Source organism: Callorhinus ursinus, unplaced genomic scaffold, assembly GCF_003265705.2.
Source record: "Callorhinus ursinus isolate GAN/ISIS: 27379988/994484 unplaced genomic scaffold, GSC_fseal_2.0 scaffold28, whole genome shotgun sequence".
Lineage (NCBI taxonomy): Eukaryota > Metazoa > Chordata > Mammalia > Carnivora > Otariidae > Callorhinus > Callorhinus ursinus.
The window spans coordinates 16,819,909-16,837,757 of NW_027397090.1; the positions used below are offsets into that span (position 1 = coordinate 16,819,909).

Genomic DNA, 17,849 nt, shown 5'->3' on the forward strand with positions numbered 1-17,849 from the left:
CTCTCAATATCTGATGAGAGACAAATCAATCAACATACAGTCATATTAAAACATGAAACAGAAAACATGATTTTTTCCTAAAGGGGAAAAAAATTTCATGATGAACAGCATGCAAAATATCACATTTAATTCATTTTCTGCTGATTATCCTTCTATTTTTAACACAACGGTTACTCTCAATTTTTGAACAATGCCTCGAGCAAAATTTTACTTATTTCCCAAAGAATATTAGCAAGAGCTTACTCTCCCTTGTCATTCTCCCCACTCATGACTGTAAATTTCTATCTTTTTTAAGATTTTATTTATTTATTTGACAGAGGGAGAGACATCGAGAGACAGAACACAAGCAAGGCGAGTGGGAGAGGGAGAAGCAGGCTTTCTGCAGAGCAGGGAGCCCGACGCGGGGCTCCATCCCAGGACCCTGGGATCATGACCTGAGCCGAAGGCAGATGCTTAACGACTGAGCCACCCAGGCGCCCCCAAAATTTGTATTTATTTCTGCTTTTCCTTTTGCTTCTGATCTTACTGCTCCAATAAAGGCAAACAAGCTCATTTCATTATAGCAAATTAGCTTATATCATCATCTTTGGTGACCAAAACTGGGACCATGTTTCCCTGTTTTTCCCATTTCCACAATTTTCATTTGACAATTGTGCTCCATTTAACTCAGCACAACATGAGCTCCTGTAATGGAAATACATTATTCCTTTTCAGTTGTGAGAAATTTTCTTTTATTTTTATGTTGATAATTCTTTGAAATTTATTAAAACTGGTTTTTTGGTCAAGTAAAAATGTAAATATTCTATATATAGTTGAAAGCCTGAATAATATTGTCCAATATAATCTATACCCATAAAAATAAAACCTGGAAATAATTTATTCATATCTCCATATCCTTATCACTTCATTATATTTTATTTTATGTACTTATTTGTCTATTTTATCCAAAACTTTTTTTTTCTTCCCTTCTCTTCTTGCTTTCTTTTGAATAGACTGAAATCTGTCCCCCACCTAGTCCATTTTTTTATTCTATTCGTTTGGAATGTATATTTCCTATTACTATTCTTCTTGTAGGCCTCCTTAAAATTTTACACTGCATTTTGGTTAACAGTTTAACAAAGCCTACAGTTAAACAGATTTATTTCTCTCCACAGAATAATGCAAAGATTGTAAAATGCTTTACGTCTGATCATCCCTTTCCATGTTTATTTTCCATTGCTCACATAGATTTATCTTGTCTTCCTTCTTTTCATTCCACCAACTGCACACTGATGTTGTACATATAACTTTGCTGTTGCTTAAATGTGTGATCAGATTTGCACACTAGCTACCAGATTCTTATCTCTCATACTGCCATCTGTAATCATTTCCTTTCTTGCTAAACTTCTCCATCCACATTTTTTAGTGAAGGTTTGTTGGGCTTTAATACTCTTGGATTTTATTTTTTCTATGAATAACTTTATCTCACCTTCATTCTTGAACCATAAAGCAACAAGTCTACAATTCTTTTTTTTAATTTTATTTTATTATGTTATGTTAAGTTATTCCATCTCACAAACTCAAGAGTTCATGACTCTGCTTTTATTGTTTGTTTGTTATTCCTATCTCAGGCCACTCTCATCAGCTTCTCTTGATTCTGGTGTTCAACAGTTCCAACATAATGTGTTGCTGTGGGTGGGAATTTCTTTTTTTTTGTATTACTAGGGATTTGAGGGGCTTCCTGAATCTAAAGATTGGTGACTTTTCCATTCTGGGTAATTTCTATAGATTACCTCTTAAGTATTTCTTCTTTCCACACCTCCTCCTCCCAGAACTCCTATCAGACACAGAGATCTTGCTGCAATCTACTCCCTGCCCTTTGGCCTGGTTTTCACATTTCCCACCTCTCTGTCTCCCTATGGAACATGCTGGTTATTCATTCCACCACTGTCTTCTAATTTGCTAAGTCTCTCTCCACCTGTGTCTAATCTGCCACTGAATGTGGCAGACTAGATGTCAGCAGCCACTGAATTCTTTACCTCAGTGATAAAGAATTTCATTTCAACACTGTTCCTTTTCAATTCTTCTTGACCATTTTGATCATCTGTTATCCTTTCCATTCTCCCCATCTTTTATTTCCTTATACATATACAACAAATTGTACATTCTAAATTGATCTCAATATCTACATTTATTTTTATCTGATTGTGCAGTTTCTTATTTCTTCTGATTCTCCCTCATGGCACTTTGTTTCTTCTATGTGCTTTATATTTATATTTTTATTTTTATTGTGAGCATGTGTTTCTGGGACGTGGACCCATGGGCCTAGATGATTGCAGAAGCAAAACACATTCAACAGGAAAACAAGACATGAGGAGACAGAACCGGAGGCAGAGGGAGGGGATGAAAGTCCTGGTGAGAATGCTGGTGCAGTGAGGTGGCTGTAGTTCAGGGTCAGTTAACAGAGGGGATGAAAGCGGTGAATGAAGAGAAGGGACCTTTCAAGGAGAGAGAGAGAGAGAGAGAGAGAGAGAGAGAGAGAGTGTGTGTGTGTGTGTGTGTGAAAGAGAGAGTGTGTGTGTGAGAGAGTGTGTGAGTGTGTGAGAGAATGTGAGAGTGTGTGAGTGTGTGAGAGAATGTGAGAGAGTGTGTGTGTGTGAGAGTATGTGTGAGAGAGAATGTGTGTGAGAGTGTCTGTGAGAGAGAGAGTGTGTGTGTGAGAGAGAGTGTGTGTGTCTGTGAGAGAGAGAGTGTGTGTGTGAGAGAGAGATATGAGAAAATACATGAAAGTTTTACCAAGGAAAGTAAGATCATCTTTAGAAATATGACTCTGGCAGTAGGATAAACTGGATTAGGAACATGTAAGCTGGTGACAAGGAAACCACGGAGACAATTACAGAACATACATTCCAGAAATATGGAGGGTTTGAACAAGTCAGTGCTGGAATAATTGAAAAGGCACCAGGGACAAATTGAAGAGAGAGCGGTAAACCTAATCTTTCAGAATCAAGCAGTAATGCTCCCTCTCTAAGGAGCCACACAGGTGTCTTCATATCCATTTTAATTGAGCCTGCATCCCAATGTCTATGCAAATATGTTTGGCTTGGAGACTAACACTCATTTAACAATCATAAAGGCTGAACAACCTGTGTTGATGGCCAGATACTATGTATCCTAGAAGACTTCAGAAAAAAATAGCCAGATAAAAGTAGGGTCAGTTTCAGGGGCATGTTATCTTGATCTGGGGAATCCTTCTTGACCAATGGAAAAACATATAAAATTGAAAGACGTTAAAGATTAACAAGTTAATCCAAAGGGCAAAATCTAAGGAACTTTATTATTTACAGAGGTATGATATTACAGAAAGCCAAAACTTAACCGATGTACTGTACAAGCTTCTGATTCTGTACCATAGTCTTGTTTTTAATATTCTTATTAGGTAATATTATCTTAATCTTCCATCATAGTGATAATATTTTGGATAAAGGAAATACCCAGGACAAATGTTTTTCCTTAAAATATTGCTTATGTCATTATTCTACCCAGGATCACGGACTAAAGTCACATTTCTGATTTTATACTTGAGGTCTACAGGAGCAATAATAGTGGCTAAATTTTACTCAGGATTTGCTATGTTCCAGGCAATATTTACATACATTAATTAATGCAATCTTTCCAGCAGCTCTAGGAGGTAGGTGACTACTATTACTTATATTTTTTAGAGATGCATAAACTGAGATACAGAGAGAATAAGTAAATTACCCAAGGTCACACAATGGACATTAACTTATAGAAGCAGAATTCCCATCCAAGCATTCCTATCAAAATTACCCCACCCCTAATTATATGATCACCTCAACAGATGCAGAAAAAGCACTTGACAAAATTCAACATCTATTCATGATAAAAACTCTCAACGAAGTGGGTTTAGAGAGAACATACCTCAACATAATAAGGGCATACTTGAAAAACCCCCAGTTAACATCATACTCAATTGTGAAAAACTGAGTTTTTCTACTAAGATCAGAAATAAAACAGAGATGTCCACTCTCACCACTTTTATTCAACATAGTACTGGAAGTGCTAGCCATAGCAATCAGACAAGGAAAAAAAATAAAAGGCATCCAAATTGGCAAAGGAAAAGTAAAACTGCCACTATTTGTAGATGGCATGATACAATAGATAGAAAGCCCTAAAGACTCTATTAAAAAAAACATTAGAACTAATAAATTAATTCAATAAAGTTCCAGGATACAAAATTCATATACAAAAATCTGTTACATTTCTATACACAAATAACAAAGTAGAAGAGAAATTAAGAAAGTAATTCCATTTTCAATTGTACCAAAAAGAATAAAATACCAAGAAATAAACTTAACGAAGGAGGTGAAAGATCTGTACTCTGAAAACTATAAAACACTAATGAATGAAATTGAAGATGACACAAAAAATAGAAAGATATCCCATGCTCATTGATTGGAAAAATTAATATTGTTAAAATGTCATATACTCAAAAAAGTCTACCAATTCAGTGCAATTCCAATCAAAATGCCAATAGCATTTTTCACAGAACTAGAACTCTAAATAACCAAAGCAATCTTGAAAGAGAAGAAAAAAGCTGGAGGTATAACAGTCCATTTCAAAATACACTACAAAGCTGTAGTAATCAAAACAGCATTGTACTGGCACAAAGACAGACATGTAAATCAACAGAACAGAGAGCCCAGAAATAAATCTATGATTATGGTCAGTTAATCTACCACAAAGGAGGCAAGAATATACAAGGGGGAAAAGAGTCTCTTCAATATTTGATGTTGAGAAATCTGGACAACTACATGCAAAAGAATGAAACTGGACCACTTTTTCACACCATACACAAAAATAAACTCAAAATTAATTAAAGACCTAAATGTGAGACTTGAAACCATAAAACTCCTAGAAGAGAACATAGGCAGTAATCTTGGATATCGAACTTAGCAACATTTTTCTAGGTATGTCTCCTGAGTCAAGGGAAATAAAAGCAAAAATAAAACAGTTGAGACTACACCAAAATAAAAAGCCTTTGCACAATGAAGGAAACCATCAACAAAATGAAAAGGCAACTTACTGAATGAAAGAGAATATATGCAAATACCTGATAAGGGCTTAATATCCAAAATATATAAAGAATTTATACAACTCAACACTAAATAAATAAATAATCTGATTAAAATGTGCAGGAGACCTGAATAGACGTTTCTCCAAAGAAGACATACAGATGGCCAACAGACACATGAAATGAGGCTCAACATCACTAACCATCGGGGAAATGCAAATCAAAACCCCAGTGAAATATCACCTCACACCTATCAGAATGGGTGAACTCAAAAAGAGAAGAAATAACAAGTTTTGGTGAGGATATGGAGAAAAAGAACCCTCATGCACTGCTTGTGGGAATGTAAAATTGGTGCATCCGCTATGAAAACAGTACAGGGGTTCCTCAAAAAAATTAAAAATAGGGGTGCCTGGGTGGCTCAGTTGGTTAAGCGTCTGACTCAGTTTCAGCTCAGGTTGTGATCTCATGGGTCTTGAGATGGAGCCCCATGTCAGTCTGCTTAAAGATTCTCTCCCTCTGCCTCTCCCCCCATTCGTGTTCTCTTTCTCTCTTTCTCTAAAATAAATAAATCTTAAAAAATTAAAAATAGAAATACCATATGATTCAGTAATCCCATTACTGGATATTTACTCAAAGAAAATTAAAACACTAATTCAAAAAGATATATGTACCCCTCATGTTTATTGCAGCATTATTTACAACAGCCAAAATATGGAAGCAACCCTACTGTCCATCAGTAGATGAATGGATAAAGAAGATGTGGTACATGTGTGTATATATGTATTATGTATACACACACACACACACACACAATGGAATATTACTCAACCATAAAAAAGAATGAGATTTTGCCATTTGTGACAATATGGATGAACCTAGAAGGTATTATGCTAAGTGAAATAAGTCAGACAGAAAAGACAAATACTATTATTTCATTTATAGGTGGAATCTAAAAACGAAATGAACAAAGGCAGAAAAGACCCATGAATACAAAGAACAAATTGGTGGTTGCCAGAGGGGATGGGCAAAATGGGTGAAGGGAGGTACAGTCTTCCAGTTCCAGAATAAATAAGTCATGGGATGAAAGGTATAGCCTAGGGAGTAGTCAATGGTATTGTAGTTGGGTTGTATGGTGACAGATGGTAGCCACACTTCTTGTAAGCATAGCATAAAGTAGAGAGTTATCCAATCACCATCCAATCACTATGCTGGACATCTAAAGTTACATGTGTGCCAACTACACGTCAATTAACCTCCCCCTCTCGTCTATCTGAAAGTGTGGTCCACGACTTTAGTACATTTGTTGAATTTTTGTTTTATGCTATTTGAAAGAACATTGCTGGAATCGTCCTCACTTATATACCTCCACAGTGCCCCCACTATGTCATTCTGAAAATAAGATTAGGAACAATCTTGGGGCGCCTGGGTGGCTCAGACAGTGAAGCATCTGCCTTTGGCTTAGGTCAGGATCCTAGGGTCCTGGGATCGAGCCCCGCATCGGGCTCCCTGCTCCGTGGGAAGCCTGCTTCTCCCTCTCCCACTCTCCCTGCTTGTGTTCCCTCTCTCACTGTGTCTCTCTCTGTCAAATAAATAAATAAAATCTTTAAAAAAAAATTAGAAGCAATCTTCATTTGAAAATAGAGATACTCTTTAGAGGTCGTCATGCCCTTGAGCTAGCTAGTCATAAAAATTTTCAATAATAATAACAGGTTTTGTTGACTCAGAAAATCCCCCAGCCCAGACCAGGGGTGTCAAGTCTGAGACCACAAAGGGAGCTTGCTCTTGGTGTGGCAGGTTCCTAGACACAGAGTCCATGGCTGCCACACCAGAAACAGCTGTGGCTCCAATCAACTCAGCCTCCTGGCACTGGACACCCATGCAGAGGTGCAATGGCCATCTGTCCACCTGCCTGTCTTCTGCCCTTTGTGCAGCCAACCTTTCCCACTTGGATGACACACTGCTGCAAGTATCTAGTGGACGAACCAGGCTTCTGGAGACCTCTAGTTACACACTGCTGCCGGGCACCTCTATTTCAGAGCCTGAATATGGAGCCCGGCTCGGGCTTGATCTAGGATCTCCCTAGAAACAGACATCCCATCTAATGGCCCCTGCCCAGAGGCCTCCTCGTTCCTGCTCATCGGTCCTGGGTAGCGCCCCTGACACCGTTCCTGCTCATCAGTCCTGGGTAGTGCCCCTGACACCTGGCCTTTTCAGCACTCCCTCGGGATCCCCAGTAGCTTTTATTATACGCACCAGGCTTATCAAAGCCTCAGGCCAGAAATTATGTCATGCATTTTGCAACCGAAACAAAAGGAAACACTCAAAATCAGCCAGTGGATCTTTCCATGGACAAATGGTGAGCTCAGGGATGCTCATGTAAAAATTAATTTTTTATTAGGCTACCTGCAAAATGATTATAAAACACACATGAGGATGCTCCATTTCTTCTGTATACTTTCAAAACAGCGTATTTTTAATATATTAATTTCTTCTTTTCTTGGTAAATACTTACTGAGGGCCATCAGCAGAGCTGTAGGGACAAATAACTGCGATTCTGTTTGCAGGAACTTTAAAATCTAATGAAGGAGGCATACACGTAACCAACCATCTGTTATATGAAAGCAGATAAGAGCCTGAAAGCTGGTGCTTTCATAATAGATGTTAAACTAATTACCTAAATGGATGGTGCATTTTGCTTTCTTGTCAGGATGATGCAGGCAAAGCACCTGGTCAAGGACCGAGTTGCAATCTCTTCCTGGCTCCACCTCGGGTCGATCAGAAGGCCACCCTCCTGTTAACAGTCCCCCGATAAGAATGGCCACACAACACAGCAGAGACAACATGAGTCAGATCTGGGGATTTGGCTGGATGTTTCGGGAAAGTGAATCATTCACCTTTTTACTTACTTGAGAGCCCACTGTCTCTCAGAACTACCCCCTGTCTCCTCAAGAGATCCCTGCTTTCTTGGAGCTTGGAACAAGGGAATGAATAAGTAAGTAAGTGATCACTGCTTCAAAGTCCCAACTAGGGAAAGCATTCTCTTGAGCAGTGTTGCTGGGCAGCTTGACCTTGGTCATGGATGTGCCAAACGGAATGCTGCTAGAGCATCAGGCCAGCATGGGAAGCCGGCACTGAAAGAGGGAGAGAGGCCAAGCCTCCCGGCACAGCCTCACCAATTGGCTCCAACCTTGCCCAAAATGAAATGATGTGCGCCGACAATTCCCTTCTTGGTGTAAGTCCATTTGATGGGGTTTTCTGCCACGTGGAACTGAAATATGCTTGCCAATACCCTAATCCTGACATCTCCATTTCTTATTAGTCTACACACAAAATCAAGCAACCACTGAGTCCTGAGAAGTGTTCTTGTGCAGGCGACACTGCCCCCTCGCACTCAGTCCTGACCCCACGGGCAGCAGTGGAGGACGAAGGACACCTCTCTGGCCAGCCCAGTTCACGCAAGTCAACCCAGGCGGCCATACAGCCTCGCTGTCCATCCAAGACAACAGAAGAGGAAGATGCTCATGGAGGCTCTGGAGATGAGGGTGCCGGGGACACAGGGGGGCTGCCCAACCTCCTCCCTGGAGAATGGGTCCACGATTAATGACATAGATGTCTTTTTCGTGTTAAAGAGCACACTAGCCTCCCACTCCCTCCTGCCTCACCTTGCAACAATACTCACAAGGGAAAGGATCTTTTTTCTAGGCAAATATGGAACCTGTCCTCCAGCAAATGAATCCCATTGCTTAACAAGGAGAGAGTAAAATCAATCATCGGTAGGGATGTAAATTTCTCAAAGATCAGGTTTTCAGGTTTACTAAAATAGAGCAGTAGCTCATCATGACAAAGTAGTAAATTCTTAGGATGACAATTTTATTCTTATGATCTAGAAAACCAACACTGTGTTTTCGTAGACTTGCGCTATAATTTAGAATAGATCATTTGACTTTGCCTAGCAGGGAACTGACTCTGATATCTGTCAACTCTACTGTGTTCTACGTCTGCAAAAAAAAAAAAAATTTAGGGGTTTTCCTTAGACTTTAAGAAAGCTTAGAGTAGGGGCACCTGCGTGTCTCAGTCGGTTAAGTGACCGACTGTTGGTTTTGGCTCAGGTCATGATGTCGGGGTTATAAGATCACGCTGAGCGTGGAGTCGGCTTCAGATTCTCTCTCCCTCTCTCACTCCCCCCACTCGTCCGCACACTCTGTCTCTCTCCCAAATAAATAAATGTTAAAAAAGAAAAAAAGAAAGCTTAGAGTAATTTGGTGATTGCTCCTTTAAACTCTGAAATACACCTTAAACTATCAACACGCCTTCCTGGAGTCCTCCAATTTTTTTTAACTCTTAGCAATGCCTGCACATCCACATCATACAAAAGGATGTGCTTTAGGGGCGCCTGGGTGGCTCAGTCGGTTAAGCGACTGCCTTCGGCTCAGGTCATGATCCCAGGGTCCTGGGATCGAGCCCCGCATCGGGCCCCCTGCTCGGCAGGAAGCCTGCTTCTCCCTCTGCCCCTCACCCTGCTTGTGTTCCCTCTCTCACTCTATTAAATAAATGAATAAAATCTTAAAAAAAAAAAAAAGGGATGTGCTTTGGAAGGTCAAGATCACGGGGTTTCTTATCAGAACTTCTATGAATCAACACAACATTGTAAGGAAGCTTAAGACTCACAGACATGCAGCAGCTCACTTGATGACAGCACACAGCTATTTATTTTTCTTTTCATGTTGTAATACTCTTAGTGTCGCAGTGCTCTTATTTGCAAGTTTTAATCATCAAAAGCACAACAAAAGTAAAGGTACATAATAAATCCTTAATCTTGATAATCTCCAAATATTTGAACAGATGTCTATAGACACGTATTATTTTTCTTAAGTCTGCCAGACCTGAGACACGAAAATAGATCCTGGTTCTTTAAATATTTTCTTCCATAATAGAAGTTTTGATCACAATGACTTTCTTTGAGCCGCATCAAATCATTACATTATTTTCTAATGCTAATTGGGCTCTTTTTAGTATATCTACTGGCCTGTAAATCAAAACGCTACCCGCCATCCTTAGTACACACGTCCCGGGGAGGACGATGGGATTGGGGGCGGCGGGTTCGGGACGGCTGCACACCAACACCTGCAACAGCACCTTGGCCGGGGAAGGCAATACTTTCCCCTGGGACGGGGTGCCTGTCGGACTTCTTAATCACTCACATGCTCAGCAATCCCAACTGGAGAATATCCACCTTCCACAACAGTTAATAATAACCAACTCGATTCCGCATAACGGGATTGCCACCTAATCCACCACGTGCCTGGCTCCTAACGATCAACGGTGGTTCCCAGTCCCTTCCGCAGCCCTCTCTACCCACCCACCTCCCGGGGACACACCAGCCCATGCACGCTGTGGTCATTCTCACACCCCTGCTGCCAATTCACCACTCCCAGAAACAGTGTGCTCAGCTTAACTTTATCAAGCTCTCTGGTTGCCTGGGGATTTATGTATGTTAAAATAAAAAACTCATTAGAACCGTGAGTCCTGCAGGCAGTGCCTAATTTAATGTCTCGAGGGAACAGGTCACTCCTGCTGTCATCCAAGCTTGCAATTTGCCTGCTGGCTCACAAGCTCTAGAGAAATCTTCCACTGGGTCTTGAACACCCCAAGCAAGGGGATGACAGTGGCAGGAGCATGTGGGACACTGGGTCTCAGCCACAGCACTCAAGGGGCTGCCCAAGGATACTGAACCCCTACAGATTCCAAACAAGGTGGGCCAGCCCCTGTCTCCCAGTGGCCCAATGAACACATGGCCTAGAAATTCCTTCTCCCGGGGCAACAACCGTGAAATTAGCTGATGTAACCACAAGTGATAGAGTATGTAAAAGCCACATCTCAATAAAACTCAGGAAGACATAAATTTACACTGTTTATCATATTCCCTGAATTAACACATCCAAAAATAATTGCATTTGCCAGTTCAAAAAGCAAACTTTTTCATGTGTCCCTCCCCAAGTTAGCTATAACTAACACACCCTCCATGAGTATCTTATCCAGAGTACTACAGAGTAATAAAAGGCACTGCCCAGATAAAATACATTGCACCATTTTTTTGTCCTACAACTGTGCTACAGGGCAATAAAAGCTTTGTAGTTAACATTTGTACCTGAAAAAAAAATCAATTTAACTTGTAACATCTTAATGTCTAAGCTCTGATCAAACGGTAAATGACCAAGTCAGCCATGGGTGCATTATTCTGAATAATTAAACAATCATGTGGGCCTATTGAACAATGCCCTGCCTAATGGTAAAAAGATCATGCGGTCATACTCTCTTTTTGCAGTATTTACAAGTTGTGTGTAATTTTTCTTAACACATGATAAAAGACATCTTTAAAGCCTGTGATCCTAAGCCACAGAATTCAAACGAGGAATAACAAGTATGTCTATTTTGATGGAACATATTACATTTGGTCTAATGCCTTTCAGAAATAGGCTGACATAAATAATTCAGTTTTTTAAAAGTTATTCAACACCAAGCAACCCATGCCTAAAGCAATAACCCCAGAGTGGGGTGGCAGGTGGGGGTGGGCACCCTGCAGAAGTTACTCTGAAGAATTTTGTATGTTGAAGCTAAGCCTTTCAAGGCTCTAAAAAGTTAATGGGGAGAGGTCCTTGGATCTATTACTTCCAAATTGTTTGAACTATTTTATACTTTTACATTCAAAGTCCAATTTTGATTTAAGGGAGAAAATTCAAATTAAAATTTGCTCAGTTCAGCGCTGTGAATTGTGCAAGACTGTTGAATCACAGATCTGTACTTCTGAAACAAATAACGCAACATATTTTAAGAAAAAAGAAAAAGAAGAAGATAACAGGAGAGGAAGAAAAGGGGAGTATGTCAGAGGGGGAGACGAACCATGAGAGATGATGGGCTCTGAAAAACAAACTGAGGGTTCTAGAGGGGAGGGGGGTAGGGGGATGGGTTAGCCTGGTGATGGGTATTGAGGAGGGCACGTTCTGCATGGAGCACTGGGTGTTATGAACAAACAATGAATCATGGAACACTGCACCAAAAACTAATGATGTAATATATGGTGATTAACATAACAATAAAAAATTTAAAAAAAAAATTTGCTCAGTTCATTGAGATGTTTCTATTAGTGAATAGGTCCTTTATGAACTACTTTTGAATGATCTGGGTTTTTTTTTTTTCCCCAAATCAACACAAAAAAGCAGATTTTCATGACCTCCAGTCCTCTCCACAAAACATCCTTCCAGATGTGGGAGGGTCACTGATGACATATCCTCAGGGCATTTTGTTTGTTTTTGCTTAAAGAGTCTCCCAAAATTGTATAAGCTGGCTCGGTTCTTGCCCATCACTCCATGTTGAGAGTCACCATGGAGTTTGTAAGTTTTTTTATTTGTTTTCTCTGTGTTTCCAAAAGCATCCTCACCACCTCAGTATTTCTGGGAACTGTATTCAAATACTCTAAATACGGGTTTGTCGAAGGTTCATTCCAAAAGTTCTGAGCTCCACTGCTTGCTAAAACCCCTATCCATTTTCCTGTGCTCATTTTCCCCAACACATTTCAGTGCATCAGGAATGGAACCCCCTATTCACCTGCTCCTTGGGCACATCCTCTGACAGGCTCCCTTCCTGCCCCAGGCTGATGAACTCTGAAGACTGGGCTCACTCCAGACAAACACAAAGCAGGCCTACTGAGGCAAAGAAAAGCCTGAACCAGTGAAAATACTGGAAGGACTTTAGTCCACATTAGTCAAGGTGAAATTTCTTTACCGACGATATAGAGCCTCTTCACTCATGACATTACTGGAGACTGAGTACGCTCAGTTAGCAATAAAGAATTTTAATGACACTTAACTTAATTACAAGAATCCATGTCCACTGAAATAACAAGACTCATGAAAAACAAAACTCTCGAGAAGAGACAGATGACAAATACATTTACTTAAATAAATGCTCGTGGGGTGCCCGGGTGGCGCAGTCAGTTAAGAATCCAACTCTTGATTTTGGCTGAGGTCATGATCCCAGGGTCATGGGATCGAGCCCCACGTGGGGCTCTGTGCTGAGTGGGGAGTCTGCTTAAGATTCTTCGCCTCTCCCTCTGCCCCTCCCACACGTGTTCCCATGCACTCTCTCTAAAAAAAATAAATGCTTGTGATTTTATACTTCTTAGCAATTATAGCATCATGTCCAGTTACTAAGCTCTGCATGCATATTTTTTAGTCCAAATTATTAAGGCTAATCATATTACCAGGTTAGGATGATTCATAGACTACAAGAGCCTCACTATTCTGTCAAACTGTGCCTGTTATTTATATTTTAAAAGGATAACACTGTATGATATTTCTATTACAGGATTATATGAATGCACTTTCATCACAGAAGATACAGTAAGGCTTTAGCACATGAAGAAGCCAAGGTTCCAATGAAGGAAGGGTGCAACTCTGGTACAAATCTTCCAACTGAGATGCTAGCATGTTTATTGCTTAGGTCAAGCCGTATGTAGTCCATGAAGATCATGCGCTGGTTTCCCATGGCGGCCAGCAAAATGGGCTTGGTCCACACGCCCAGTCATGGTCAGATCTCTCCTATGTATGTAGGATTTACTGGGGAAAAAGGCAGGTGCCAATATATAAAAACAAGTTCAGATGCTCACTCCTAGAACAGCAATTCAAAGTGTGTACCTCACCTGCAGTGGGCCAGAAATATATCTTTCTTTCTTGCAATGAGAAGGGCACTTTTGACAGGAAGGAATCACAAGGAAGCTTCTAGGGAAAATCACAAGTATTGAGTTTTAACAAAGTGAAAACACGTCAGTCGTGCTCACTAAACTGAATCCCTGGATTTGCAAAAATGTCATCATTCATATCAAATAATCACCACCAATGCCTGAAATTTCTAACATACGCTTTGGTCCTTTTTCGGTAGAGATGGAAAGGGGGCAGCAACTATCAGCTATAGCTTATATTTCACTTACATGGGGACAATAATGCAGCTGTGAATGAACTGTCAATTGTGTTGTTCCCAAGTGGGGAGGGGGTACACATTACCCCTCAGAGTGATGCACAATCCTGGAAACAGGTTTACATTAAATACACCATCAAAATGTTGACATTTTCAGACGCAGGTTATGTCTCTTCTTCCTCCCAAAGGGTCTTGGAATTCATAAAGGAATCGTGGATTCACGAGAATAATTCTAAAGTGAAGAGCTATCACCTTCTTCCATTTGTGGCTCTTGTTAGGAAGTAAAGGAGCCAACAACAGCCTACATAACAACTTCCAGAAAGCAGGGCTTTAACTTGGAATCTATATTCTAACTTCCCTCTTGAGTTATTTAAGAGGACAGATCCATATTAGAACACTCTCTTCTTGACTCAGGACAGACAGTTCTAGAAGGCAGACCAGGGAGGTGTTCACGTTTTTAAAAAAATATCAGGTCCTAAGCCATATTTTGGAGAACGCAACTTGTTTTATCTTCAGAAAGACAGAGAATAAAGAGCAACAAAACAAGCTCACGGTCACGGCCATTAAGAAACATTTCCCTCCTGTGTATCATCTTCCTGATATAAAATTTCCCACTGATTAAAAAGATTCGTATCGCACATGTGTGATGTCTGAGATGTCAAATCTTTCGAGCAAGTCCTGTTCCTTCAGAGGACCTCTTAGGCTGGAACCTCCCCTGGGGCTGACCCCTGGCTGACCAATTTACTACTGAGAACCTGCTCTAAGGAGAGTAACTATGTCTTTGGGTCCGTCTGGGGAGATCTTTGTCTTTTTTTACTCATACACAACTCTCATTAATTTCTTCTTAGTGCTCAAGAATATTTCATTTTTGTTCATTTTAAAGTCCTGCCTGAAAGGATTATTTGAGTTTTGAAAACACTAAAACGGGGGGGGGAGTAGGAGGATATACAACAAAAATCTTGAGCAATATTGATGTTCGTGATTTCTTGTTTGTACCTTAAATCCCACACTGCTGGCAAACTCCTCTAGAATTTCTCGAATGATGGGGCAGAACAAAAAAGACCCTTCTACCCTGACTTAGTAATAACAGATTGCAAATACATGTTGATGTACCTTGCTCGTACGCACATATAACACACACTTCCCAAATCTGCAGGAGTTAAAGAAACACTGAATTGGTCAAACTAGCTAATCTAGACATGAGATTCATTCACCATTTACTTCTACTGTTACAAATGATGCGGCCAGATGAGATTTACTGAGAAATTATCAAAGGCAATCTGTGTGGTCTCTATGAATCTTTAAATCTGCAAAGTCATTTAAATATATACTCGACACTTGAAGAGTGTCATCTTTGTGGTGATCTGATCAAGGACTTTAACTTTAGTATTTAAAATGTCCTCAGCAATGCAAATGTACATAGGTTCTTTAATGTATTGAACTTTTTGCAAGAGTACTAAATACACCTAAACAAACAGAGAATGAAAAGCGAAAACTAGCATCAGCATCTGGAGAGTCAGCCAGAGACCCAGAGGGACTGAGCTTGGAGACACAGCCGGTTTCAGACGTTGGTATCTGCACGGATATTCAGACGTGGCGCATCCCAGAGCATGTGACTCCTAAGAAGGATGTTCAGCGTGAAAGAACCCGATACCTCCGTGGATTTCAGGGAGTAAAATACTAACTGAAAATAAATAAATACCAAAACAACTGATCTTGGCAATATGCTGTAATCACAACTAAGGAGACGAGAAAGGCAACAGGGCACTCTGCTTTCTCTCGTGGGAAGGATTTTTGAAGCCACGTTTCCTTTAAGTAGGAGTGACCTCCAGTGACTTTTTAATGGTACCTCAGAGTAGTACGTTGAATCATTCTACAACTTATTAGTATCAACAAATCATTTAGTAGTGGTCATTTTTAATTTCTTAGCAAAATGACAAGCGCTCTGTTGCAGAATCTAAGGATTTGATTTTATGTAAATGCCCATTTTAATTAATTCAGAGCGGTTGTCGCACCAAGCTAAATTAAAATTGTGTCTGAAACACAGGGCAGTATTTGCTTAACGGAGATTAAGGCTCATTTTTGGCAGTGACTCATACCCAATATGGCATTAAATGAGCTGATACTAGATGATGACACCACTAAATCATCACAGCCCTGCAGCATCCATGGATGAATGAGTGGGAGAGTGACTTTATGTGTAATGCTTTTTCACTTTAGCAAACTTCCCAGTGAGGGCAGAGTTGGACCCCCCAAGAGGCAAATCTGGATACCCAACAGTAAGGTCAGTTTCTGAACAAGCCTGCTAGCCCTTTCTTGAAACACACACTAGCTTGTCCTAAGCCCTACACCTGATTTTTTTTTTAATTTTTTTTTTTCCTTAAAGGGAATGGGGCAGGGAGAGAGGACAAGGGGGACTTTCTTAAAACCCCTCAAGGAAAGAAAAGCCCCAGACGGAGATTTCAATCTGAACAACACTCTGAAAACTTTTTCTGATGTTCAGACTCAGGTGGGCTGAGTCCACGCAGCTAATAGCATCTTTAAGATCGGACTCAGCGCGAGCTAGCCCAGCACCCAGAGGCTAATGTATGTAGCCCCGGTGAACCTACAAAATCAGAAGCACACACATCACAACATGCAAAGCATGGACATAAAATCAGCCCGGAGGGCAGGCTGCTTTCCCTCTACCGCGTGAGGGGTCCGGCTCTCCGGAGTCGCGGGGACCGTCCAGGGCAGGGTGGGCTGCGCTGCAGCCCCGGATTCCGCAGAGCGCCCACTGCAAACGCGTGCGCTAATGCGGGACCCACCGCTTCCCACTGACACGGTTCCTACAGAACGCATTTACACCAGAAGGAGATAAATGACCACAGCCGGCCTGCTGGCCTCCCTTCATCGGAAGCTATTCTCTCGCTGGACTCTCCGCGTCTCCGTATTCTCATGCTGATTTTTAGGCTTTACTAGAACTTGAGCTTTCTCAATGAAGATTCAGCTCACAGACAAAAAGTCAAATACAGGTTTTGCTGTATTTCAGACTTGGCAGGAGGAAAAAGCATGATAAACCGTCCTATCTTGGCGCTGATACTTGGGGATGTGGTTTTTTTTTAATGCCTTATTTTCAAAAAAACACGCCAGCGATTCCCTTCGGCAAATATTCGTTACTAATAAAAACACAAATTCTAAGTTGTCAATGCAAGTTTTAAAAGATGTGCTGTACTCACAAGTATTCCCTGCCACTACTGGGCTCCAGGGCCGAGCAGACAAAAGAAAAAGCATCCCGAGGAAGGCTCCCGCGGCAGGGTCCATGGTCCCCCGCCCCAGGACCCGAGGCGTCCGGCTGCGGCTCCGCGCGGGCCTAGCCGCTCGCTCCCGGCCGGGGTCGCGCTGCCTCCTCCGCGCTCTGCGGACCCGCGCGGCGGGCGGGCGGGAGCCCCACCTGCGGCCACACCCACCCCCGCCCTCCCTGCGCCCGCGCTGCGGGCTCGCGCAGCCCCGGGCGCCCCTGGCGGCGGCGGGCGGAAGTGCGCCCGGACCGCGACCGGCCTGCTACCTGCGCGCCCCGCGGGGAGAGCGGGGGTCGCCGCGCCTCCGGGAGCCTTCATCTGCGGGTCTCCCACTCCCGACGGCGCGCGGTTCAACGAACCGCAGTCTGAGGTGGCTAGCGCCATCGACGCGATGATGCTGGAGCATCCGCAAGGCACTGAGCATTAGCACTGACGCCAGGAGAAGTGTCTTTTGTGGTTTTTGGTTTGGGGGGGGTGTGTGTGTGTGTGTGTGTGTGTGTGTGTGTGTGTGTGTGTGTGTG

At 41.7% G+C, this 17,849-nt stretch overlaps 1 protein-coding gene across 3 annotated transcripts in view; it reads right to left on the reverse strand.

The window, feature by feature from the left end:
• Positions 1 to 17,427, reverse strand: part of LOC112838788 (contactin-associated protein-like 3) — a 204,326-nt gene extending 186,899 nt beyond the window's left edge. For all 3 annotated transcript variants that reach the window (XM_073878174.1, XM_073878175.1, XM_073878173.1), the window contains exon 1: positions 17,266 to 17,427. In XM_073878174.1, coding sequence (XP_073734275.1) covers positions 17,266 to 17,350 — 85 coding nt within the window. In that variant the 5' untranslated portion in view covers positions 17,351 to 17,427. The remainder of the gene's footprint in view (positions 1 to 17,265) is intronic.
• Positions 17,428 to 17,849: the final 422 nt, after the last annotated feature.